Below are 27,846 nucleotides of genomic sequence, written 5' to 3'. Positions count from 1 at the left end.
AGATTGAAACTAGCAACTCCCAGCCACAGCAATGACAGCAGAATTTTCTCATAATGCGTCTTGTTTTACACAGTAACATCTATGGGCAGAAATATGTACCACTAGAAACTGAATTTGAATAATTTATATTTGAATTTGAATTGCTCAGCTTGAATAATGGAGAAAACACAAAAGGTTTTGAAATATCTAGCTCCCATTGGTCGTTTATATCGTTGAAAGAAAATAGAGTTTATAGTAAGCTTAGGCTACGTGAAAAGGAGTTCCTTGTATCTGCACTCGATTGCTCTTCCTCCGGAAGACCCCGGATGTCTGGCACAGTAAAATTGAAATTGAATTGCAAGAACTGAATTTGAATTGCGTGGGTTTTCTCCGGGTACTCCGGCTTCCTCCCACAGTCCAAAAACATGCATATTAGGTTAATTGATGACTCTAAAATTGCCCGTAGGTGTGAGCGTGAGTGTGGTTGTGAGCATGGTTTGTGTGTTTATATGTGGCCCTGTGATGGACTGGTGACCTGTCCAGGGTGTAACCCCTGCCTCTCACCTAAAAATGAGCTGGGATAGGCTCCAGCAGACCCCCGTGACCCCGCAAGGGATAAAGCGGGTAAGATAATGAATGAATGAATGAATGAATTTGAATTGTGAGAACTGAATGTAGATTCAGTTTTTTAAATGCAATGATTCAAATTAAACAATAAAAATTCAAATGATGTGATTCAGATTCAGTTTTTTAATGCAATTATTCAAGTTGAGCAATTCAAATTCAAATATAAATTATTCAAATTCAGTTTCTAGTGGCACATATTTCTGCCCATAAACATCCCATGCACTTATTGACAAAATGTAATTCTTGATTCTTTTGTTTTTATTTCATCTTCTCATCTACCTCCTCTCAGAAAAGCTACCAGCCACGTTCACATGTTTCTCCTCTCAATGCCTCGTGGATGTGTTTTCTTTGTGTACTTTCCTACGATGAGCACTTAGACTATTTTATTGAGAAGAAACTCTTCAAACCATCACTTCAAGTTGATTGGTTGGCATGGTTTCTCCTTAAAAGCCGTCCACAGACGTCAGTGCGCACACAAACACCAGCTCCCTGAGAGCGTCGAGCAGTAGAGGTAACAATAACAGGACGGTCAGTGGCTACAGTCAAACTTCACTTGTGTGATGATTTAAACATTGTGTGTCCCAAAAGTACTTTGAAGTTTCTCCAGCTTTTAGTGTTCGTGACGGGCTCAGAGTCACTCCGGACTTATGGGTTCCCTGTTTACCAGAATGATCTGCCCAGAGTTTATATTACACACTTCATCATTTGAAACGGTAGCAGGAGTGGAAAATATGATGCTACCTGGACGGCCCACGGTACCGTACACACGCCAGACAAAGAAAAGCAACCAAATTAGTTGTAGGAACACAAATGAAGCATTTATGGACCAGAGCACGGTAATTAAATGCCTCACGTTTTATATGTGATGTGCTTTCGTAACAGCTGTCCGTAATAGCAGGCTGGGTTTCATAGCTGAATATACAGAGGTGATTTCAGACCATGCAGGACAACCTGGAGTCGTTTTGATCATTACCCCTCTTGTTTTCTGTTCAGAACGTTATTAGAATAACATTTAATGATTACAATGGATGCTCTTTGCTCAGAATGTCTTGTAGCAGTGTATTATTCGGTAATTACATTTTTTTCTCTCTAATTGCTTTCAGTCTGTACACTCAAACAAAGTTAGGTGAAGAGATGAAAGTTATGAAAGAATTTCCAGCAAAATCAAAGGCCTTAATGATGTAATACATTGTAATACATACTGTAATTAATGTATTTGGGTTTCCAGTAACTCAAATCTAATTCAAATTCAAAAATACTTTGACCCTAAATGACTACTGCAACAGTTACATTTTATTTGGGAAAGAACAAAGACTCATTGTAGAGGTTTATTGCTGTGGCCAGAGATTCAGGAAGGATCTGCTGTAGCCAGTACTCGAGTTGGGGATGGTGGATTTTATCATATGGGGACAGATAATTTGTGCTGATTACAAATAATATAATATATTACAAATAATAGCACTGACCAAAACACCTGCAGAAATACTGCAGGAATGACATAGCAGCAGTTAAATGCAGCCTTCTGTAAGCTTTAAATATCCACTGGGCTTACATCAAATACATCAAAACACAACAATAAAAACAGTTTTCTGAACTTATCAATATGACTCTGTCCTTCACAGGATAAGTAAAATGGATCACTGCAAAAACTCAAAATCTTAACAAGAATATTTGTCTTATTTCTAGTTAAAATGTCTCATTTTAGTCAAAAAATCTCATTACACTTAAAACAAGACTCATCACTGGAAAAAACAACAATTTTCACCTGTTTCAAGTAGATTTTCACTTAAAATCTGACAACAGAAAAATCTGCCAGTGGAACAAGATTTTTTTGCTTGTAATGAGAAGATAAATCTTGTCCCACTGGCAGATTTTCCTACTTATTTCAAGTTAAAATTTACTTGAAACAGGTGAAAATTGTCAAATAAGTTATTTTTCTGGTGTTATTTTTCTTGTGATGACTCAAAATGTTGAAATAGCAGTAAAACCAGATTGATTGATGAAATGACATAAAGGATGGAAAAGGGGGATGGCAGTTTTACAGGGGGGATGATTTTGACCGTTTTTATTTCAGGGGGGATGCCATCCTCCCTCATCCCCCCTCAACTCCAGTACTACTGGCTGTAGCGGTCTGAGGGATCTGCTGTAGTGGTCTGTGTTGCAGTGGATCTGAAGAATCCTCTGACTGAAGACACCTGGTTGCTGAATCACTGAGTTGTGAAGATGACGTTCACGGTCGTCCATGATCTTCTCCATTTTATGACATATCCTCCTTCACACTATTCAGAACCGTCCCCAGAACAGTGACGGCTTTCTTTATCAGTTTGTTCAGTTTATTTAAGTCTCTGGCTCTGATGCTGCTCCCCAACAGATGGCTGCAGCTGTGCTTGAACTCTCCCCAACAGAGTTATAGAAGATTGACAACATCTTACTGCAAATGCTGTGAGACTTGAAGAAGACTTGAAGAAGTAAAGTCCAGTATGTTGTCTGTTGTCTGTTGGAACAGTGAGGTATTAATACTACTCCAGCAGATCTTCTACCATGATCTATTCGACTTAATCCTGCTCTCCTAAAATCCCCGATCATCTCCTTTGTCTTCTTCACATTTGCGATGAGATGATTGTTTCTGTACCACAGGTTCTCTGTACTCAGTCTCCTGCTACTCCGACTTGTGCTGGAGTTGAGCCTGCATATTTTCATTTAATTCCGTCAACAAAATGACTTTCTCGCTAAATTAAAGCATTTGACTAAGGTAAGAATTATTTCCATAACTTCATTACGTGCAGGTAACAAGTTGTTAATGCGAGTGACCAGAACTGTGCCGCCCTCTCTGGTGGACGCTGCACTCAGCAGCCAATCAACTTCTGCTTGGTGTCGCTGTTTTTTTGCTAATGTTTTGTTGGCTCTTTGTTAATCTTGTGAAGTCTGAACTGACATGTTTGTAATTAAAGTTTTATTGCCATCAAAAGCAGACTGCTTAGTGGAAAAGCAAATCACCACGAGGGAGTTACATTGCAGTGACACGTGTGCACATGCGTGCGCAAGATGCGCAGCAGATAGTTTAGTTCAGGGGTCAGCAACCTGCGGCTCTAGAGCCCTGCTGGCTCCCTGGAGCTTTTTCAAAAAAGTTTGACCTTTTTTTTGTCCTTTTTTGATTCTTTTTTTTTCTCTTTTTTTCTTTTTTTTGCTTCTTTTTTTTCTCTTTTTTTCTTTTTTTTTCTTCTTTTTTTCTTTCTTTTTTTCTTCTTTTTTTTACTTCTCTTTCTTTTTTTTCTTTTTTCTTTTTCTTTTTTCATTTTCTTCTTTTTTTTCTTTCTTTTTTTCTTCTTTTTTTTACTTCTCTTTCTTTTTTTTCTTTTTTCATTTTCCTTTTTAATCTCGACATTTCAACTTTTTTCTCAAAATTTCCACTTTTTTCTCAAGATTTCCACTTTTTTCTCGAGATTGTACTTCAACATTAATCTCGACATTTCGACTTTTTTCTCGACATTTTGACTATTTCCTCGACATTTTGACTTTTTTCTCAACATTTCGCCATTTGCCTTCATTCTAAGGCTTATACAAGACTTTTCATTTTTTGCTTTCTTTTTTTTTCTTTTTTTCTTCTCTTTCCTTTTCTCCATTTTTCATTTTCCTTTTGAATCTCGACATTTTGACTTTTTTCTCGACATTTCCACTTTTTTCTCAACATTTCCACTTTTTTCTCGAGATTGTACTTCAACATTAATCTCGACATTTCGACTATTTCCTCAACATTTTGACTTTTTTCTCAAAATTTTGACTTTGTTCTCAACATTTCAACTTTTTTCTCTATATTTCGCCTTTCGCCATTCACCTTCATTTTAAGGCTTATACAAGACTTTTCATTTTTTGCGACTCCAGACATATTTGTTTTTTGTGTTTTTAGTCCAATATTGCTCTTTCAACATTTTGGGTTGCCGACCCCTGGTTTAGATAATCGGGTGGCTCTGCATGCTCTCTGCAGTTACGGGTTATAAAACTCTCTGAGCTCTAACAATGAGCATCATGGCTTCACTTTTCCTCTCACCTCATCTCTCCTCCACTGGCTCCCGCTTCCAGGCAGATCTGACGGAACAATCAGTTTCTCTTTCTGTAATGTAATTGCTTACGTGATTAGAGGCAGTAGACTACAGAAGCAAAAAAAAAAATATAACCTTGAAATGTAAAGAAAATAGTGCACTTAATGACATCACAGCTCAGTTAGTGGTCCTGCACATCTTCTAAAACGCCTTGTCAGCAACAACGAGCCAATTATTTGAAGTGAGAACAACAACTGCAGTATTTCAGAGTTGTATAATTCTGTTTTGAACATTATCTCCTGCTGTTGCTTCCTCTTGTTGATGCAAAATGTATTCTGGGATACCCTGACTAGTCTAAACAAGTGCCCACTTGATGCATCGTCGATAAAACGGGTCGAACAAAAATCCATGTGGGGTTTTGACTGTACCTGGCTGGAAGCAGACTTTGAATCGAGACAGTGCTTCAGCTGCGACTAATGATGTTTCACACGCTCCTGTAAACCCACGTACTGACAAGAACACATCAGAAAAAGCCCCATAGAGGTTCTGAATGCTAATGTGGAACCTCTTGGGGCTTAAAAAACATCATCTTCTGCTAACTAGACTGTCTAAACGTCCCCCTTCTTCTCACTGTTCTCCAGTTCTGTCCACATTGATCCTCAGCCGCGTTGCTGAATAGGTACCGCTGCAAACATGTCTTTCTTGTTGTCTTTTTTCCTAAACAGCATGTAACATTATACTTTTGGGTCTTGGTCACAATGAAAACCTTCTCGGCATGGAAATTTGATTTGAAACCCGTAATAAAAGTCTTGAATGGAAGGTTTAACAATATAACTGCACTATTGACGCATTAAAAATTGCTTTACAGTCTTTAACTGTACCATCCAGGACCAGAGGTGTCAAAAGTATTCACATTCATTACTCAGGTAGAAGTATAGATACTAGAGTTTAAAAATACTCCTGTAGAAGTTGAAGTATCAACTCAAGTTTTTTACTCAAGTAAAAGTATAAAAGTACTGGTTTCAAAACTACTTAAAGTATAAAAGTGAAAGTAATATAAGGGGGTAAAAAGCCATTAAGGACAAAAGCCATTGAAAATGAATGCATCTTAGTATAATGCAAATATATTAAAGAACCATGTATGTGTACTATTGAGCATTAACATGTGTTTCAGAGAGCAGGAGATATGATAGTTGCCTATAAGTATTGTAATGGTGCAAAAAGTCAAACTTCAGAGGCATGTTATCATTTATCCTAACATTTATTGGAATGTACATCCAAGTTTAGTTGCAGGAATCTGAGGTAACGGATGTAAGAACAAAACTGGACAAGAACATCTGAAACAACCACAACCAAATTCACTCTATCCGGATGGAGCAATTTAACTGGATAATTTTTTCTTAAAGGCCGAAATGAAATAGAGTAACAAGGTTGTTTTTAAAATGTAAGGAGTAAAAAGTACAGATAATTGCGTGAAAATGTAAGGAGTAAAAGTAAAAAGTCGTCTGAAAAAATAATTACTCCAGTGAAGTATAGATAACCAAAATTTCTACTTAAGTAAGGTAACAAAGTATTTGTACTTCGTTACTTGACACCTGTGTTCAGGACCATATGTCGGCAGCATATCACTAGAAGATTTCTATGTCAGCCGCTGGCAGAAGACACAATGAAGCCCAAAGCAAAATGGGCAGAAAGAAGAAACAGTGGTGCAAGATGTTCATGCTGTAGTTTGTGTAGAACAGGGGTGTCCAGTTCACGTCCTCGAGGGCGGCTGTCCTGAGAGTTTGAGGTTTCTCTGCTTCAACACACTTGGCTCAAATAAGTGGACCCTTGACAGACTTGTATAGACCTTGAAGACAAGCTGATGGTGATTCAATCACTTTTGTCTGAGCAGGGTAACATCCAGTACTGGAGTTGAGGGAGGATGAGGGGGGATGGCATCCCGCCTGAAATAAAAAGGGTCCAAATCAACCCCCCCTTAGAACTGCCATCCCTCCTTTCCATCCCTTATGTCATTTCATCAATGAATTGGGTTTTACTGCTATATCAACATTTAGAGTCATCACCAGAAAAATAACACCAGAAAAATAACTTATTTGACAATTTTCACCTGTTTTAAGTAAATTTTCACTTGAAATAAGTAGAAAAATCTGCCAGTGGGACAAGATTTATCTTTTCATTACAAGCAAAAAAATCTTGTTCCACTGGCAGATTTTTCTACTTATTTTAAGTGAAAATCTACTTGAAACAGGTGAAAATTGTTGTTTTTTCCAGTGATGAGTCTTGTTTTAAGTGTAATGAGATTTTTTTTTTTACTAAAATGAGACATTTAAACTAGAAATAAGACAAATATTCTTGTTAAGATTTTGAGTTTTTGCAGTGATCCATTTTACTTATCCTGTGAAGGACAGAGTCATATTGATAAGTTCAGAAAAGTGTTTTTTATTGTTGTGTTTTGATGTATTTGATGTAAGCCCAGTGGATATTTAAAGCTTACAGAAGGCTGCATTTAACTGCTGCTATGTCATTCCTGCAGTATTTCTGCAGGTGTTTTGGTCAGTGCTATTATTTGTAATATATTATATTATTTGTAATCAGTACAAATTATCTGTCCCCATATGATCAAATCCATCATCCCCCCTGATTTTCTTTTACAACTCGAGTACTAGTAACATCTAACATCTCGTCACCCTTGAGGACTGGAATTTAGGCCCCACTGGTTTAGAGCAAAAACAATCAACATGCATGTAGGAAAGAATTAGCATATGTGGGCAGGAGAGTGATTCATCGCTTTCTCCTTAAACAGTTACCGTAATCCACTTAATGCTTCCAGATATTTGATGTACGAATATGTCCATAATTAGTTGCAGGTGGCTTATTTTCAAGGATAGAGTGCCAACAGGCTCCACCAGCCAACCAAGTATGTACCACTCAGCCAGTCCATGAGCCATGAGCCGACTGCCAATCAATCATATTAGAATCAGAATCAGAATCATGTTAATTTGGCCAAGTCAGGTCAAACAAGACCGGGAATTTGACTCGGTTATTTTCGCTCACTGTACAGTAAATATTAGAAATGCTCCTGGCGTGGTACAAAACTGAGACCAACATGGATTTTTGAACCCAGGCCATAAATATGTTTATTTCTGCTCTGAAGTTGGACATTTTAACACAGGAGTCAACGGAGAGGGGCTCACTTTCGCGGTCAGCCTCTAGCGGCCAGTCGAGGAACTGCAGACGATCTTAGTTCCGCGTGAGACTCGATGCTGAAGTAAGACTGTTGGCGCTTGGGTCTATCCTAAACGCGGTAGCAGAGACCAGTGGGTCACCTGACCAAATGCTTCGTCCATTGTTATTATATACAATCTACGGTCTATCCAGACGTCACTGATGTGAGCAGGAAACTTTCTCTTCATGTCCGTATAGAAAGGCAGAACAAAACAAGAATGATTACGTGGTATTGCAAGTCTTGAAAGAACTGTCTCCACTCATCTATTAATAGCATGAAATTGATAACCTGCTGCTGAACTCGCAACCTTTGAATTTAAAATGTGATATGATCATTTAGCGCTACTGCACAATGAAGATCTGTGATTCTTAAACGTCTTAACCCAGTGGTCGGCAACTGGCGGCCCGCGGGCCAAAATTGGCCCGTCTCCAATAATATCTGGCCCGCCAGATGACATTGAAAATCTGATTTAAAAAAAAAAAAAAATGTTTTTTTTTTTTTTTTTTTTTTTTTTTTTTAATTATTTACTATCACAAAAACGACAATTTCATAGAGAATGATTCCGGGCGCACACAATTCTGTATATTTCCCTGTCACCTGTAGCATAGGGGGGCCTTAATTAGAGGTGCACACAAATATTCAGGAGTAACCATAGACATATATAAAGGCTAGATGACTCGTCCGCGCTGCTGCCAATTCAGAGCGACGTCGTCACACGGCGGCCATCTTGCCACAGGAGACTCGCTCACTCATAACATTGTGTTTAATGGTGCATATACTGCTTAAACAACCTTAACTTGTTCAATTCTCAACAGATTTTCAAACAGTTTGGTTTGTTATGAACGTCAGAGATGTAGTTATGACACTGCATACTTGTGAATAATTATAAACATTGAAAAACGTACTTTTATATGAAAATAACCAGAAACAGATAGCTATGACATGGTATTTATATTAAATCAATATTTCTATAGTATTCTTAGTAATATTTATATTTAAATTATAACATACATATATATTATTACCATATAACGTGTGTGTGTATATATATATATATATATATATATATATATATATATATATATATATATATATATATATGTATTATTATTATTACATTATAACATGTATGCATATGACATTATAACATGTTTATAAATGATTACATTATGATGTATTTATATCATGATATAAATACATCATAATGTAATAATATATAAACATGTTATAAGGTAATAATATATGTATATATGTTATAATGTAAATATAAATATTACTAAGAATACTATAGAAATATTGATTTAATATAAATACCATGTCATGGCTATCTGTTTCTGGTTATTTTCATATAAAAGTACGTTTTTCAATGTTTAGAATTATTCACAAGTATGCAGTGTCATAACTACATCTCTGACGTTCATAACAAACCAAACTGTTTGAAAATCTGTTGAGAATTGAGCAAGTTATGGTTGTTTTGCAGTACATGCACCATTAAACACAATGTTATGAGTGAGCGAGTCTCCTGTGGCAAGATGGCCGCCGTGTGACGACGTCGCAGCAGCGCGGACGAGTCATCTAGCCTTTATATATGTCTATGGGAGTAACGTAGGCACAGACTCCCGGCAGAACTCCTGAAGCTGTTGAAATGGTAAGACGTATGTGTCAAGTGATTTGTTGTGGTTTAAACTGTGAAAAATACACCTGATAACTTACCTTGACTTTTGCTGTTGGTCTTTTAAATGGTAAAACGTCCATTATATGTCTAAAAATACGTTGGAAAATCCGCCTCATTTGCATATCCTCTCACTGGCTTCAGGAGACACAGAGACCTGCTGCTCCGTATGCACTTACCGTCCCCTGTGCTACTGTTCATATCATGGGTTTTTCACGTGTTTAATGTCGTTCTGTGTATTTTAAAGAAGGACTGCATTTGTTAGTAGCTTGGCAGAAAATAATATTATTATCACCAAGTTACTTATAAGCGGTTTCATAACGCAGCCACAGAGTAAAGCAGTAATAACACACTAATAACAGTCAGTAGCAAATTCAAGTTACTTTATTTAAACTAATGACTTTCTTAAATTACTTTTTTGTACAAGATATAATAGTATAAAAATACTAGTAGCCTATAGATAAGGGGAAAAAGTTTTGTTTAGTAGAAAAAAAAAACATTTTTCGCCTGATTGATGTAATGTTCTGGCCCGCCATTCAGTTGCTCCGAAAAAATTTGGCCCGAGGCCAAACTTACTTGCCGACCCCTGTCTTAACCCTTGTACTGTCTTTGGGTCAAAATGACCTCATTCTCCTATCCTTCTTTCCTCCTGCTCTCTCCTTCCTTCTCACTTCCTTCTTTCCTCCTGCTCTCTCCTTCCTTCCTTCCTTCCTTCCTTCCTTCCTTCCTTCCTTCCTTCCTTCCTTCCTTCCTTCCTTCCTTCCTCCCTTCCTTCCTTCCTTCTCCCTTCCTTCCTTCCTTCCTTCTCCCTTCCTTCCTTCCTTCCTTCCTTCCTTCCTTATTTCCTCCTTTCCTTCTTTTCTCCCTTCCTTCCTTCCTTCCTTTTTCCCTTCCTTCCTTCCTTCCTTCCTTCCTTCCTTCCTTCCTTCCTTCCTTCCTTCCTCCCTTCCTTCCTTCCTTCTCCCTTCCTTCCTTCCTTCCTTCTCCCTTCCTTCCTTCCTTCCTTCCTTCCTTCCTTCCTTCCTTATTTCCTCCTTTCCTTCTTTTCTCCCTTCCTTCCTTCCTTCCTTTTTCCCTTCCTTCCTTCCTTCCTTCCTTCCTTCCTTCCTTCCTTCCTTCTCCCTTCCTTCCTTCCTTCCTTCTCCCTTCCTTCCTTCCTTCCTTCCTTCCTTCCTTCCTTCCTTCCTTCGTCTTCGGGTCAAAATGACCTAATTCTCCTTCCTTCCTTCCTTCCTTCCTTTTTCCCTTCCTTCCTTCCTTCCTTCCTTCCTTCCTCCCTTCCTTCCTTCCTTCTCCCTTCCTTCCTTCCTTCCTTCTCCCTTCCTTCCTTCCTTCCTTCCTTCCTTCCTTCCTTCCTTCCTTCCTTCCTTCCTTCCTTATTTCCTCCTTTCCTTCTTTTCTCCCTTCCTTCCTTCCTTCCTTTTTCCCTTCCTTCCTTCCTTCCTTCCTTCCTTCCTTCCTTCCTTCCTTCCTTCCTTCCTTCCTTCCTTCTTTCCTCCCTTCTTCTCTTCCTCCTTCCTTGACCCGAAGACAGCACAAGGGTTAAAGCAACTATATTGACATGCAGTTTCTTTATTTTGGGCAAGGATAACACGGTATAGGGTGGTGCACATTCACATACTGCAGATTTGTTGTAGCAAACAGATCACGGTGTGTCTGCAGACATCAATGTGCTGCATCCGAGACAAATCTGGTGATCCATGAAAGGTGCTTGAGATGGTAACGTCTGTTTTTCCAGCTTTCAGAGTTCCATCGACCACACGAGTACAAAAAGATCTAGACCCTCGCAGCCACGGTGATCTTTAAATACATCACCAAACAATCATACTATATACATACATGAGACCTCTCCCCCACCCCGTTAATCAAAGCATTCCCCAACAAATGTTTTACACTATTGAAGAATAAAAATAAACATAGTTTTGGTTAGAAAATTGTCCTAAAAAGATGAAACTTGATGAAAAACATGTTTTTAGTTGGTGAGGGACATCAGTGGTCAATTATAGTGTATGGAGCTAGAACAGTCTCATAATTCGCAAATGCACACACCGATTCGCAAATGCACAGAACAGTTCACACGTGTGTAGGACAGATATACAAATGTATTTTTGATGCACACACAAATATAACCTGATTTACAAACGTTTTTTTTACCGAGATCACAAGAAAAGCAGAGCAGTGATCTCCTCTCCATCCTGTGTTGCTGTCTTTTTTATTTATCTTTATTCCACCAACTTGAAATATTAATCACATTTCTAAGCGAACGGCGCTAACGCAGCTCAAACAGCAGGTGTATCTGCCCCTTTAATCTGATTGGTTTACGAGTAAGTCATGTTTTATCCACTGCTCTGCGTCCCCCACGTGGGGTGCGCTCTTATGATTGGCTGAAACAAAGGAAGACATCTGATTGGTTGCAGATCCTTCCATGTTAAAAAAAACGTATTTGTGGATTGAGTCACGTCAGGGGAGTCTTAAAAGTCACACGCAAATGCAGCGCAGCTCACAGACAAAAAAACTTTGTAAATCAGGTTATATTTGTGTGTGCATCAAAAATATATATCTTGGTAAAATTAAGTAAAATAAATTTGTATATCTTGTCTTACGCACGTACGTGTGAATTGTTCTGTGCATTTGTGAAACTTGTCCTGTGCATTTGTGAAACGGTGTGTGCATTTGCGAATTATGAGACTGTTCTAGCTTCATAATAGTGAGATGAAACTGTATAAATCTGTATAAATAATTAACTACAGCATACAGACATACACAGACTGTCCGTTTGAAGTGAACATTAAAAAAAAAAACACATTTTGAGCATTGAATGTTTCTCCTCAGACTCGACCAAGAAGCTGAAGGATGTGCTGCAGGAGTTCCACGGAGAAGGTGTGCTGGCCAAGTACAACCCAGAGGAGGTATGTTCCCGTTATCCTGTGATATATAACAGATAGTGTATGGTCGGGCTTCTTCCTTATGCTCTGAAGAAAGCAAGTTATTTAGTGAGTAATTTTAAACCAACACAATTACCTGCAATGGTTTGTCCAAACTTCAGAATGTATTTATTGATCTTAATCACTTCTTTCGGGGGGTCAGTCTGCAATTTTTGCTTTAAAGGGGCCAGGAAATGCAAAGGAGACGCATATTCAAAATGAACCATAAAATCCACCCAAGCTGAGTTTCCTTTCTCTTTTTGTCTTTCATGTGTCGGGTTGTAGAAGCAGGAAATTCTCAACCAGGTAACTGCCCTCACTCTCCGTTTTGGTCCCATCGTTTCTTGTTAACAGGCTTTGCTGAGTGGCCATAAATCTGCAGATCCCTTCCCAAGAATTCAACTATCTCCATATAAGTGACATATTTATGTATCCTCTGCTCAGATGGGAAAATCATCTGTATGTGCTTGAAACTGGAGGGAAACCACTGCAGCTGTCCATGACAAATAACATGTATGACTCCTGTCCTGGTCAGGAAATCGACTTTGAGGGCTTCAAGGTCTTCATGCAAACGTTTCTGGAGAGCGAGCTCCCCGAGGAATTCTGTCAACACCTCTTCATGTCGTTTAGCAACAAGAGACCCAAACCGAGCCCTTCGTCCTCCGACAAGCCTCGAGTCTCTGGTAAATATAGGAAGAAAACCAGTTTCCCCATCAAGCCCTTTTCTTGTTTTGTAAACACAGTATGTTGGTGTTGCAGCTTTTGTAGTTTAGTGCAGCCAAGTAGTCACTTATTCTCTGCCTGCAAGGCCTTTATTAAGGGAATTATTATGGGATTTTAAAAGTGAGCCACTTTGCATTGCCAACTCCAGAACATTTAATTGCTTGACTTTTCATAACCATTTCAGTTTCATGGCGTCAAACAAGCTATCAAAGTCTACAGAGTCCAGCCAAGTTGCCTTGGATGCAGGTTGTGATGCCAGTTGTCTTGGCAGTAGTCAAAGTTGTTTATACGTTGTCATTTATGTGTGCTAATAACGTACAGATATCAAAATGAAAGTGCACCAAACGTTAACAGCGTTGCTAAGCCAACACTCCCACTGGCCGACACTTTATAGACTCCTGCCCTCGACTAATTAAGCTACAACCTCGGTCTTCTCAGCGAATACTGCAAGAACACATGATTATTTCCAATTGTTGAAGGCTTGTCATTCAGAAATATGAGCGGTAAACGAAAACAGGAAAGGGAGGCTGGAAGAGGAGGAGACGAGGTGGACGGAGCGGTCCACAAAACATTTTCAAAAATGTGTTTTTGAGGCCATCAAATGTTTAAAAAAACAAATTTTGGTTTGTTCAAGATTTACTCTTGTTTTGTCGATTGTTCAGGTACTCCCTTCTTTTCTCTTCTGTCATCACTTTCTTGAGGTTGTACATCAATTATAGCAGTGGTCGGCAACCCAAATTGTTGAAAGAGCCATATTAGACCAAAAACACAAAAAACAAATATGTCTGGAGCCGCAAAAAATGTAAAGTTTTGTATAAGCCTTAGAATGAAGGCAACACATGCTGCATGTTTCTTTATTAGCTATAACTGGGGGAAGATTTCTTTTTTCCATTATGCACTTCGAGAAAAAAGTCAAAATGTCAAGATTAATGTTGAAGTACAATTTCAGGAAAAAAGTTGAAATGTCGAGAAAAAAAGTCAAAATGTCGAGAAAAAAGTCGAAATGTCAAGATTAATGTTGAAGTACAATTTCGAGAAAAAAGTAGAAATGTCCAGGAAAAAGTGAAATGTCGAGATTAAAAAGGAAAGGAAAAAGGAAGAAAAAAAGAGAAAAAAAGGAAAAAATCAGGAAAAAAAATAAAAAAAGAGACAAAGAGGAAAAAAGAGAAAAAAAGAAGAAAAAAAGGAAAAAAAAGGTCAAACATTTTTGAAAAAGCTCCAGGAGCCACTAGGGTGGCGCTAAAGAGCCGTATGCAGCTCTAGAGCCGCGGGTTGCCGACCCCTGAACTATACCATGTGAGTTTGTGAAGTAGCTTTATTGCTGAGGTGACATAGTTTACAGATAGTAGAGGCAGCAGACCAAGAGAGTTAGACCACACTTGCAGAATCAAATTCGTCATATGTCAATTTTAACGTAAAAAAACTTGTGCATTAAATATAACTAAATAAAAAAAAAACATCAGAGATTAAACATCTGGCTGGCTGTAAATTACTGACTGCCGTGATATTATTTTGTTTGTTTGCTTTAAAGCCACTCTATGTAGTAATGACACCTTTAACCACATGATGGCAGCAGATCACAAGATCATTCAGGCGTCCAGCCTCGACGATCAGACCGGACTAAAACTACCTCTGAACTGCAGTTATTCAAGATTACACCCCAACATCTGCATTTTGTTCAACCCCATACTGCAATTTACAGACGTTGATATCTGAAAGTAACGTTGAGGCCTTGAATTTTACTTAACGTCTTATTTGACATGTAATAAACTTAAACATTGAGTTAAAAACGATCGAACCCTACAGTTAACGTTCAGTTACTACGCGTCACACTTTGACAAGTGACTTAATATGAGGTATAGAGTTTTGTTGCCATGGTAACTTAAGCACAAAACCCAATACATAAATTTAAGCATTGTAAACTTAAATATTAAGTAACTTAAAGGTAATTGAGCTTTCTTTGTAACTGTAACAGTTTGATGCAAGATAAAAAATGTCTTCTTTCTCACCACCAGAAATATTGAATTGTTACTCTATATGCTGTGGATATACAGTAGGCTCAAGTCATTATGTAATATCACACTGACTACGTTTACATGCAGTCAAAATTCAGGTTATTGCTGAAACATTCGGAATATTCCGTTTACATGCGTGAGCAAACAGGGTTATCCCTGTATACATGGTAATTAATCATTCGGGATATCTGGATCAAACCGGAGACTGTGATGACGCAATTTCCGTCATTTCCGCTTCTTCTTCCTGTATCCAAATTCAAAACAAATGCTGCTTCGCGCAACTTTTCGCTCACCTTCTTGTAAATCTCGCTATCCGGTACTTTCTACCGTCTACAAATGCCAAAATGTTCATATCCTTCATTACATTTATGAAGTGATTAGTCTCCTCCTCACTCCAAAAGTGTGGCGTGGTCTTGGTTTCTCCGTGTTTATATGAACGTCCTGGACTCAAAAGACCAGGATTCCTTGTGAACAGAGCATGCACAGAAAACAAATTCATGTTCCATTTGATGGGGATATTCCGTTAGGCGTTTACATGACCGAATATTCGGGTTTTAAAAGGAGTAACCCCAGGGGTCATATTCGGGTTCTTAAAAACCTGAATATGAGCAAATTCGGGTTATTCAAAGGGGTTATTGGTGTTTACATGGCCGTGCAAATTCGGGTTATTGCCAATATTCAGGTTTTAAAAGGGTTATTGACTGCATGTAAAAGCAGTCACTATGTACCACGGCTGCCATAATTATGGCGGGAAGGAAGCAGGTGATGCCTGCGTAGCACTCATTCACTGACAGACTGAAGGGTATTAAATTGCCTCATGACCTCGTTGTTTGCTAACGTAGGCTAGGTCATTTGTGGTGGAGTTGGCACTTAACAAATCACGACACGGTGCACCGGATCCAAACCACAGATGTCCCTGTATCTGTCATAAATTACCGCAGGTCCCCTGATCATTTTACTCTTGTGTGAATCGGACAAAAGACATAACAAAAGCACCTCTAGGGCGGACAAAGAGGTTGCAGAGATTCATCATCACAGTGTTGTCAGTGGCTCTTCTGCCAACACAGAAGTGGTATCACGACACAGAGCGGATTTAAAAATCAGCATTTAATGGCCATGTTGCATCACGACCACATCACTCCACATTTGACAAACAGATGTGGATATATGTAAAAAAAGACCTGTGGCTTTAATTCAAACGTCATATTATGTGCATAGGTAATACTATATAAATGACCATCAATAAAGCAATATTGATACTGTTATGACTGCTTCCATAAATAATCATCTGCAAAACATCTGCTGGGTGAAACAAGATCTTGTTTTAACCCTTGTGCTGCCTTAGGGTCAAGGAAGGAGGAAGAGAAGAAGAAGGAAGGAAGGAAGGAAGGAAGGAAGGAAGGAAGGAAGGAAGGAAGGAAGGAAGGAAGGAAGGAAGGAAGGAAGGAAGGAAGGAAGGAAGGAAGGAAGGAAGGAAGGAAGGAAGGAAGGAAGGAAGGAAGGAAGGAAGGAAGGAAGGAAGGAAGGAAGGAAGGAAGGAAGGAAGGAAGGAAGGAAGGAAGGAAGGAAGGAAGGAAGGAAGGAAGGAAGGAAGGAAGGAAGGAAGGAAAGGAGGAAGGAAGGGAGGGAGGGAGGGAGAAAAGAGGAAGGGAACAAGGAAGGAGAGAGCAGGAGGAAAGGAAGGAAGGAAGGGAGAAAAGAAGGAAGGAAGGGAGGAAGGAAGGAAGGGAGAAAAAGAAGGAAGAAGGAAGGAAGGAAGGAAGGAAGGAAGGAAGGAAGGAAGGAAGGAAGGAAGGAAGGAAGGAAGGAAGGGAGAAAAGGAGGAAGGAAGGAGGAAGGAGAGAGCAGGAGGAAAGGAAGGAAGGAAGGGAGGAAGGAAGGAAGGAAGGAAGGGAGAAAATGAGGAAGGAGAGAGCAGGAGGAAAGGAAGGAAGGAAGGAAGGAAGGGAGAAAAGAAGGAAGGGAGGAAGGAAGGAAGGAAGGAAGGGAGAAAAGAAAGAAGGAAGGGAGAAAAGAAGGAAGGAAGGAGGAAGGGAGAAAACAAGGAAAGAAGGAAGGAAGGGAGAAAAGAGGAAGGGAACAAGGAAGGAGAGAGCAGGAGGAAAGGAAGGAAGGGAGAAAAGAAGGAAGGAAGGAAGGGAGAAAAGAAGGAATGAAGGAAGGAAGGAAGGGAGGAAGGGAGAAAAGAAGGAAGGAAGGAAGGGAGAAAAGAAGGAAGGAAGGAAGGAAGGGAGGGAGGAAGGAAGGGAGGGAGGAAGGAAGGAAGGGAGAAAAGAAAGAAGGAAGGAAGGAAGGGAGAAAAGAAGGAAGGAAGGAGGAAGGGAGAAAACAAGGAAAGAAGGAAGGAAGGGAGAAAAGATGAAGGGAACAAGGAAGGAGAGAGCAGGAGGAAAGGAAGGAAGGGAGAAAAGAAGGAATGAAGGAAGGAGGAAGGAAGGAAGGGAGGGAGAAAAGAAGGAAGGAAGGAAGGGAGAAAAGAAGGAAGGAAGGAAGGAAGGGAGAAAAGAGGAAGGGAACAAGGAAGGAGAGAGCAGGAGGAAAGGAAGAAGGAAGGAAGGAAGGAAGGAAGGAAGGAAGGAAGGAAGGAAGGAAGGAGGAAGGAAGGAAGGAACGAAGGAAGGAACGAAGGAAGGAACGAAGGAAGGAAAAGGAAGGGAAGAAGGAAAGGAGAATTAGGTCATTTTGACCCGAAGATAGCACAAGGGTTAACAAACAAGGGTATGTTTTTGTATGTTTCTTTCATCCCCTTTTTTTTCTTTCTATTTTCTTATTAACTGTCCAGAAATGTCAGATGTCAGTATAAAAGCCACTTAAGGAAGATAAGCTAAGCAATCAGTGAGTGAAGGATAATTCTGAGGTGTAATTGTGGTGTTTAGCGCCCAGCGTAGGTCTGGGTCGGTGTGGGTGGGTTGATTGGCAATGATTGATCCGTTTTAGCCCGCCTACTGGTGTGTCTGGGCAAAGATACAGGGGGCACATTTCATTACCGTGAACTGTCGCTGTCTGCATGTAGGAAAGACGGGTTTATTTTCAGAATCAGGCTCTTTTTTTCTAGCGTTTGTCTGTCACGGTCATTGCTTAGAGCTGCTGGATGTGTACTTTAACTTTACGGCTGTGGAGACTACGGTCATGTCAAAATGACATTTTCTGAATTATAATGGGCCTCCTGTATCTGGATTGGAGCATGTCATACTTTCCCAGAATGCATTCAAACAGGACCGCCAGATGTTTGTGTTCCTGTCCTGCAATAAATAAGCCGCATTTCAAGTTTCACACATAAGTTTGATTTTTTCACATCCGATGTACCGCCATTTTGTCAGTATTAATAAAACATTTTTATAATCATAGATCCATTTTGCATGGAGTATATACCGTATTTTCTGGACTATAGCCGCACATATAAGCGCATCCGCTCTATTTCTAAAAAAAATAATTAAAAAAAAAGGTATACAAGCAACAAACGCTCTATATATATAAAATAAAAAAAAGATATACAAGCCGCAGATATTTATGTTGTTAGATTAGATATTTACTACATGTACAGAAGGATGTTGAACTGTAAATGATGTACAGGACTGTCTCAGAAAATTTGAATATTGTGATTTTTCTGTAATGCAATTTAAAAAAAAAACAAAAATGTCATACATTCATGGCTTAAGAAAACTCAAATATCCTATCTCAAAAAATTAGAATATTCTGGGAATCTTATTCTTAAACTGTAAGCCATAATCAGCAATATTAAAATAATAAAAGGCTTGCAATATTTCAGTTGATTTGTAATGAATCCAGAATGTATGACATTTTTGTTTTTTTAATTGCATTACAGAAAATAAAGAACTTCATCACAATATTGTAATTTTCTGAGACAGTCCTGTACATCATGTATTTAGGTACATGTTTGTACCTAAATAGATCCTTTCCTAACAGCGTCTTTTAACACGGCAGCAACTTTGCTGATTAAAACGGGACAGAACCAAGAGAAAATAACCGGTATTCATTTATTTATCTATTTATCTGTTTGAAATCTGCTTCTACCTACTTCTATCTGCTAAAGAAGAAGTAGCGTATTCTTCTTTGCATTTATTTTGTCTTAGTTTTGATTCTAATTCGGTTAGAGCGCCCCGAGCGGTGGAAGAAAAATCCACAGAATATACCTTTGTATAAGCCCGCATGGTTGAAAACCTATGAAAAAAGTAGCGGCTTATAGTCCAGAAAATGCGGTACACTATATTTTTTAGTTTTAAGTATTTACCTCACAACTTAAATAAAACCGTATTCATATATGAGAAAAACATTCAGGATGCTTGCTGAGCGTAGCGTAAGAGTCTCAGTCTGTGTTATTTCATCAGATGAGATGCGTTTGAAGTGCTGTTGCCGTTTGCCTTTTGATGAAGAGAGAGCCGCCCACACCGGTCGATAAGCGACTGATGTCTGGCATCCCGGCCAGCGGGTTGTTGGGCGACATGAGAGGTTTGGCGGAGGCCTCTCTGACCTTTGGTTTGTGTCCCTGGACAGGGCTGAAGCTGATCAAAGGCAGCTCCACCCCCCTGAAGACGCCCCCCCAGCCCAGACCTCTGGACACGGTGCAGCTCAAGGACATCGTGTGTTACCTGTCCCTGCTGGAGGGCGGGCGTCCGAGGACAAGCTGGAGTGTGAGTATTGTCCCATTCACGCCACGGGTTTGAACCAGCGGGAGAGCATCAGAGCTACTGTACACAAACCTGCAGCTGGTTATTAATTCATGACATTAAACAGTAGGAAGCGTGCAGACACTAGGAATGGGCGATATTTTACCGTTCACGATAAACCGTCAAAAAAATTCCCCACAATAAGAGTTTGTCATCTTGAGGTAAAAACGATAAATTCCTATTGATGATGTTTTTGTGTAAAGCTGATTTATGGTTCTGTGTTAAATCCACGCACAATGTGAAGGAAGGAAGGAAGGAAGGAAGGAAGGAAGGAAGGAAGGAAGGAAGGAAGGAAGGAAGGAAGGAAGGAAGGAAGGAAGGAAGGAAGGAAGGAAGGAAGGAAGGAAGGAAGGAAGGAAGGAAAGGAAGGAAGGAAGGAAGGAAGGAAGGAAGGAAGGAAGGAAGGAAGGAAGGAAGGAAGGAAGGAAGGAAAACAAGGAAAGAAGGAAGGAAGGAGAGAGCAGGAGGAAGGAAGGAAGGAAGGAAGGAAGGAAGGAAGGAAGGAAGGAAGGAAGGAAGGAAGGAAGGAAGGAAGGAAGGAAGGAAGGAAGGAAGGAAGGAAGGAAGGAAGGAAGGAAGGAAGGAAGGAAGGAGAGAGCAGGAGGAAGGAAGGAAGAAAACAAGGAAAGAAGGAAGGAAAGAAGGAAGGGAAGAAGGAAGGAAGAAAACAAGGAAAGAAGGAAGGAAAGAAGGAAGGGAAGAAGGAAGGAAGAAAACAAGGAAAGAAGGAAGGAAAGAAGGAAGGAAGAAAACAAGGAAAGAAGGAAGAAAGAAGGGAAGGAAGGAAATGAGCCTGAAAGAAAGAAAGAAAGAAAGAAAGAAAGAAAGAAAGAAAGAAAGAAAGAAAGAAAGAAAAGAAAGAAAGAAAGAAAGAAAAGAAAGAAGAAGAAAGAAAGAAAAGAAAGAAAGAAAGAAAGAAGGATAAATTCCCATTGATGACATTTTTGTGTAACAAACATGAGAGCGAGATAAATGTATAGTTGAAAAGGTGAAGTTGAATTGGTATTTTTTTTATTGTCATTTTTATCGTTATCGGGATAAATGCCAGAAATGATCGTGATACATTTTTTAGTCCATACCGCCCATCCCACCAATAATAATAAGATCAAGTACACAAGCCAGACGACAGAGAGGAGAGGAGAAAGAAGTCTGGAGAAAAATGCTTCAGCTGGAAAACGGTTCTTCAGGTTCAGTCAGTGAAAAAGGGCAAAGAAATACAACAACGTATATGTAAAATATATTTAAAACTGACGTCTCATCTTACTCTTACTAGACATACATCCCCAGGGTGTTCATGGTCTGAAGAGAATGAAACGTTTGAACCGTATCTGAACAATATCGCCAGCAGGATTACAGTCCTGCTCAGTTCGCTGATCAGCAGGATTAAGAAGCTTCTTCTGATGCAACCAGTCAAATGTAGTCACAAGAATGGTGATAACAATAATTATAAAAAAAAGTTTTTATTATGGTGCTTTTCCCCATTAATGAAAATACACGATCCAGTATATGAGATAAGTTTACTGATGTTATGACGTTCATTCCAGGCTTTGCTGGTTGTTCTTTTCTTCCTCTTTGTGTATTGATGATCTCTGGAGCTCTCTCTAAGTTTTATCTGAGTGTTTGATGCCTCAGTTTGACAATTTTTTTTTAATACTTGTGCTGTCTTTGGGTCAAGGGAAGGTGAAGGGAGAAAAGAAGGAATGAAGGAAAGAAGGAAGAAAGGAGAAAAGAAGGAAGGAAGTAGGAAAGGGAGTAAGGAAGGGAGAAAAGATGGAAGGGAGGAAGGGAGAAGATGGAAGGAAGGAAAGAAGGAAGTAAGGAAGAAAGGAGAAAAGAAGGAAGGGAGTAGGAAAGGGAGTAAGGAAGGGAGAAAAGATGGAAGGGAGGGAGAGCGATGTTTTCGTGCCGTCGTCGTCCTCTGAGGTGTCTGGTTTGTTCCTGCAGGATGGGTCCCTCTGCTGGTTTCTTGGTGACTGCTCTCTTTGCTCTCTTTCCGTTAACATATCATAATCTGCTTTAATATACAATACGGGTATTTTCATTCATACTCTTCAGCATCACTGAGAAGTCCAGCAAACAAACATTTTTTTATCTATTTTTCTTTAAAAAAAGAGAAAAGAATAACAAAAGCTGCTGAGATGAAGGAGTTCATCTTGTTTTAAATTCGTTTATTTTCTTTAGCTCCCAGACAGACTTTTTACTCATGTTTTCAAATGTCCCAAAAATCCAGAAATGAAGAGAGAAAAGCTTAGAAAACAATAATCCAAGAAGCTGTTTAGGTTAAACAGATACTGACTATAATAGAATAACATTAATATTGCAATTAATGTGGATTCATACTTCTTTTTCACCTTAGTTCCAGTATTAAAATGTATTAAAAAATGTTTTAGTTAATATAATGATACAATAAAATGGAGGACTTTTTAATTTTTTTTTACATAAATACAATCCAGGGTTAGGGTTAGGAATCAGTAAGATTTTGACATTTCAAATTCCATTACAGAGCTTTTAACATGGACACAAATATACCAACACAGCTTTTTAAACTGAACGCATCAACAATTCAGCCTCCAATACCAAACAGAGCGCTGTCAACAGATCCCTAGAGTTTTATTTCTGAAGTTTACAGCAGCATTTCCACTTTAACTACAACTACACTGCTGTCTGTCGCTCTGTTACTGCAGGTCAAAATAAATGATTTACCATGTGCATCGCAGTACCCGTCAATAAGCTGAGAGGTGAACCATCGAGATTCTTCATGGCATTTGAAGTCAGTTCAAGATGCTCATTTCTAGTCCCAAACTGAGCGTAAAGCCAACCAACAGATCCCCCTCCAACATTAGAATGGCAAGAGGAGGTGAAATCCCAGGTTTCATTACAGCAATGGAGCAGGCTTTTAATTAGAATTAAATCAATACATTTAAACAGGTAGATAAGGTTTGGGACTGTGTGTGATCAGTTTCTTTCTATTAAATAATCAGAGCGTTAGTTCAGTCAAGAGCAGCTTCACAGAACAAAAAACTGCTGACTTGTCAAGGATGTACAGCAGTCCGCGTATCATGATTGTTTGAATTTCATTCCCTGTTTGAGACGTCACCACGACCTCCTCCGTCCAACATCACCAGCCAGCAAACGCTGGCATCGCTCTCCCTTCCCTTTGCCTCAAAAGGTCAAAACCCCTCAGGAAACTAGCAATTATCTCCTCATTAGTCCGACTAACTGCCATCCTACATCAGCTCTTATGATGTCAGCATCCGCCCTCCTCGGTGCGGCCGGGGCACCAGGACTCCACGCAGACAGAGATGTGTATGAAAATGATCTGAGCCCAGGTCACGTCGTTTTCACGGCTCCGTCACACTCGGATTTGTGTCATGAAGAAACTCCCGGCACTACGAATCGTAGCTGTGATGCACAGTGGGACACCTCTGTTTCCATGCCGACACTTTTCAGCTGTAACTGGGTGGTGAATGTTTACGGCTGCTGTGAGGCGAGTCTGGAAGCTGCTGCGGTGTCTCCTGTCAGGGTCTCTGGGAGTCTGATGTTTGAAATGATGATCTTTTATTTTTAGTTCTTTTATGTGAATCTGTCCATCGTTTATTTGTACCATATTTTCCGCACTATAAGGCGCACCGCATTATAAGGCGCATCTTCAATGAATGACATATTTTAAAACTTTTCCATATATAAGGCGCACCGCATTATGAGGCGCTACAGTAGAGGCTGGGGTTACGTTATGCATCCATTAGACCAAGGGTCGGCAACCCGTGGCTGCGTAGCCGCATGCAGCTCTTTCATCCTTATACTGCGGCTCCAAGTGGCTTGGGAAAATAAATTACAAAAAAAAAAAAACTAAGTATTTAATTGAAGTGTATTTTATTTGTGTTAGTTCTTTAATATTGTAGTTCTAAATTGGAAGATTATTGTGATCTTGACATATTAGAATAAATATATTTTATTGTTTTTCGTCGCTCAAAATAAACGATATACTCGCGAAAGCCACTACACCCGCCAAAACCACCATCCATTCGTCGCAACTTTCAACCCCAGCAAGGCCAAGTATGGAGAAATGTAAGAAAAGAGAAATATCTGAAGAAAATCAAACATTCAATGATTCCTGGGCAGATTCATTTGCATTTACCTCGGATGAGAGTGGCCTACCAGTATGCCTAATTTGTGGAGAAAAACTGTCTAACAATAAACGGTCAAATGTCGCAAGACATTTCAACAATACACACAGAGCCTTTGCTGAAAAATATTCTGATCCATAGATAAGGCGCACCGGATTATAAGGCGCATGGTCAGCTTTTGAAAAAATTGAAGGCTTATACGGTACACATTAAATACGGTACATGCTGTGTGCAAATGTTCCCTTTCTTTACCCTGACCGCTTGTGAAAGACAGATCTGAATTCTTCCTCCTGGCTGACAGGAAGTTTGTGTTTTTGTCTCCACAGTTATGTTCCGCCTCTACGACACCGATGGAAACGGGTCTTTGGACAGCTCGGTAAATATTTATCCAGTTGTGAACTAATTCATTGTTTTTGATCAAATGTCAGAAGACCTAGCCAAGGAATGCTTGAATTAGTTTCCTGAAGGCACTCGGATCTCCAGATCCTCAAGAGGAAACCGTTTTCATCATGAAATCATCACATGACAAAGAGAAGCAACAAAGTCTGATCATGAAAGAGACTGAAATGGAGCTGATAATTGTTTAAAATCCATCAGCACATCTTTCACCTCCAGCATCGACACCGGGCTCTCGTTGTTTTGTTGTTTCTGTCGCGGTGTGAGTGCAGGGTTATCAGTTGTGGTTATTAAAAGCAACTTTGGACTATTTTTTGTGAAGTTATTTTGAAATATCAGAAGCTGCAGGCTACAGTACTGATACGTGACATAATGTCAAAATGGGCGAGAATTATTATCATAATTCTCACTCAGCCCTGCCAGCCCCTCTACTCTACTCTCGCAGTAATGCTTGAAACGCCACTGGTTCATACTGATCCGTACTTTCTCTGTGATATACAACTACATGATTTCTCCATACTAGTATTTTCAGCATTCAGACAGCTGTAGCTCACTTTTCTCGTGTGATCTGGCAACCCTGTCCGTAGGCTGTACATAGCTGCCGCAGTGGGAGCGGCCTGCGAGGACTCGAGGAGTTCTGCCCTGGAGTTCCTCGTCCAGTATGAAAATAGTACTCAAGTTGTAAAAAAAAAAATCAGGGGGGATGGTGGATTTTATCATATGGGGACAGATAATTTGTGCCGGTTACAAATAATATAATATATTACAAATAATAGCACTGACCAAAACACCTGCAGAAATACTGCAGGAATTACATAGCAGCAGTTAAATGCAGCCTTCTGTAAGCTTTAAATATCCACTGGGCTTACATCAAATACATCAAAACACAACAATAAAAAACAGTTTTCTGAACTTATCAATATGACTCTGTCCTTCACAGGATAAGTAAAATTGATCACTGCAAAAACTCAAAATCTTAACAAGAATATTTGTTTTATAAAAAAAATAAAAAATCTCATTACACTTAAAACAAGACTCATCACTGGAAAAAAACAACAATTTCCACCTGTTTCAAGTAGATTTTCACTTGAAATAAGTAGAAAAATCTGCCAGTGGAACAATATTTTTTTGCTTGTAATAAGAAGATAAATCTTGTCCCACTGGCAGATTTTCCTACGTATTTCAAGTGAAAATTTACTTGAAACGGGTGAAAATTGTCATATAAGTTACTTTTTTGGTGTTATTTTTATGTTGATGACTCTAAATGTCTCATTTTAGTAAAAAAATCTCATTACACTTAAAACAAGACTCATCACTGGAAAAAAAACAACAATTTTCACATGTTTCAAGTAGATTTTCACTTGAAATAAGTATAAATCTGCCAGTGGAACAAGATTTTTTTTGCTTGTAATGAGAAGATGGCAGATTTTTCTACTTATTTCAAGTGAAAATGTACTTGAAACAGGTGAAAATCAAATAAGTTATTTTTCTGGCGATGACTCTAAATGTTGAAATAGCAGTAAAACCACATTCATTGATGAAATGACATAAGGGATGGAAAGGGGGGATGGCAGTTTTACAGGGGGGATGATTTTGGCCGTTTTTATTTCAGGGGGGATGCCATCCCCCCTCATCCCCCCTCAACTCCAGTACTGGTTATAACATAAACAACCAAAGGTGAAATGGTATAAAATGTGCACAGGGATGTGACTGAACCAGGCCAACGGGAAGAAGGCTGAGAGATGAGGACAGGGGGCAGGAGTAATCCTGTTGAGTAAAAGATGGAGCGTGTGTGTGTGTTTGTTTTCATTCATATCTAACCTTAACCACATCTTTCTGCCGAATTCTGACAGACAGTGAGTGTTTTTTTTTTTGTTTTTTTTTTTATATTTTCAACCACAAAAAGAGGGGTATACCTTAGATACAGAGAACACAAAACCCCTACAACTCATCTTCCAAAAAAAAAAAAAAGTCAAAGTCCATACATACCAAACGGGATGACGGGATGATGTGCAGGGTCACGGTATCATCCACCCCTACTGCTCCCTCCTGCACCTTTCAAGCATTTCTGAACATATTACCGTTCATCACATTGCACAAAACATAACCGTGTTACCACTTGCAAAGTAGGTACGTAACATTTTGGAGCCTTAAAGTGAAGTAAGTTTCCAGTGTCTGAGCGAGCTTGATCGTCTCACATGAAGCAAGATGTGGTCATGTGATGATTTTCAAGATGCAAAAATAGCTGTGCAACATTTGTGGATTCCAGTAAATTTTCTGATTTGACTATTTTTGAATCTTTGTTGTGAAAGCTGCTGTATTTTGTGTTGTATACCAACATTCTGCAGTGAGACTGAGATGCTGATTTGGTCGTTCTTTATTTGTCTTAACTGCATACTTTTTATTCCATCAAAAAAGGTATTTAAACAAGAACATCTATAAAGTGAACCAGACCTTCCACTTTGTTACATGTCAATGGAGTAAAGAAAAAAAAAGAAACCATGAAGAAGAAAAATCAGGGGTGTTGGCATATTTATGAATGAAAGGAGTTGTGTTTTTGAGAGTCTTTAAGGGGGATATGGCGTTTTTATAAAAGAAGAAGGAAAGGTTGGAGGCGTTTAGTAATGAACCCAATTATTAGTCATCTCTCACCCATTACTGGCTGGGAGACGGAGAGAGAAGGTGGTAAAACAGATGAGAATGAGTAGTGATGGGGGTTATTAATCACGTGCGACCCACTTTCTATTCAAAGTAAATTTAGAAAAAAACATGAACCCACGATTTTCTCTCAGCATTTTAAAGAGGTCTACAGCGCATCATGGTGATTCGGTCTTTCACCAGATAATAATGTCACCCTTCTCGGTCCCCAAATAAGCAAGCATTGTGATTAAAACATCAGCCTGGAAGCTCTCACCCCGATGTCTTTGTTTCCTCCGCTGCTCACTCCCAACCTGCTATTACGGGCTGCTCATCAGGCGCTTCGTCCTCCACAGAAAGGTAAATACAGTATTTTTGCGCCTGTAATGACTGTCTGTGGTCTCGTGGCAGGAGCTGGAGCACATTATCTCCCAGATGATGCACGTAGCAGAGTACCTGGAATGGGACGTGACTGAACTCAAACCGGTAAAGAAAAGGACAGAAATGACAAATATTATGGATCTGTAAATAGTGAAACTGTGGGAAAAAAAAGAAAAATACCAACATGTTCACGTTTCTTCTTCAGAGATAAAAAAAAAAAAGAATGATGACACTGAATTAGGGCTGGGCGATATATCAAGATTTTAATATATATCGATATATTTTCAAACGCGATATGGTACGAGACAATATCGCTTATATCGATTTACATTTTTTTTATTTTTTTTTTTATGATTTTGATATAGCTTATTTTGTGACAAATTAACTTGAATGAGATTTGCACAAATG

At 39.2% G+C, this 27,846-nt stretch overlaps 1 protein-coding gene across 1 annotated transcript in view; it reads left to right on the top strand.

Annotated features, from left to right (window-relative positions):
- The window catches only part of dgkb (diacylglycerol kinase, beta), a 134,001-nt gene that overhangs the window by 24,619 nt on the left and 81,536 nt on the right, over nt 1-27,846 (top strand). Inside the window, 7 exon segments of the mRNA XM_061718560.1 lie at nt 12,380-12,456; nt 12,757-12,777; nt 13,007-13,154; nt 19,725-19,844; nt 19,847-19,861; nt 24,351-24,400; nt 27,469-27,543. Of these exon segments, the coding sequence (XP_061574544.1) occupies nt 12,380-12,456; nt 12,757-12,777; nt 13,007-13,154; nt 19,725-19,844; nt 19,847-19,861; nt 24,351-24,400; nt 27,469-27,543 (506 nt within the window).

Source organism: Cololabis saira, chromosome 3 (assembly GCF_033807715.1).
Source record: "Cololabis saira isolate AMF1-May2022 chromosome 3, fColSai1.1, whole genome shotgun sequence".
Lineage (NCBI taxonomy): Eukaryota > Metazoa > Chordata > Actinopteri > Beloniformes > Belonidae > Cololabis > Cololabis saira.
This window is presented reverse-complemented; position numbering and strand designations above follow the sequence as displayed.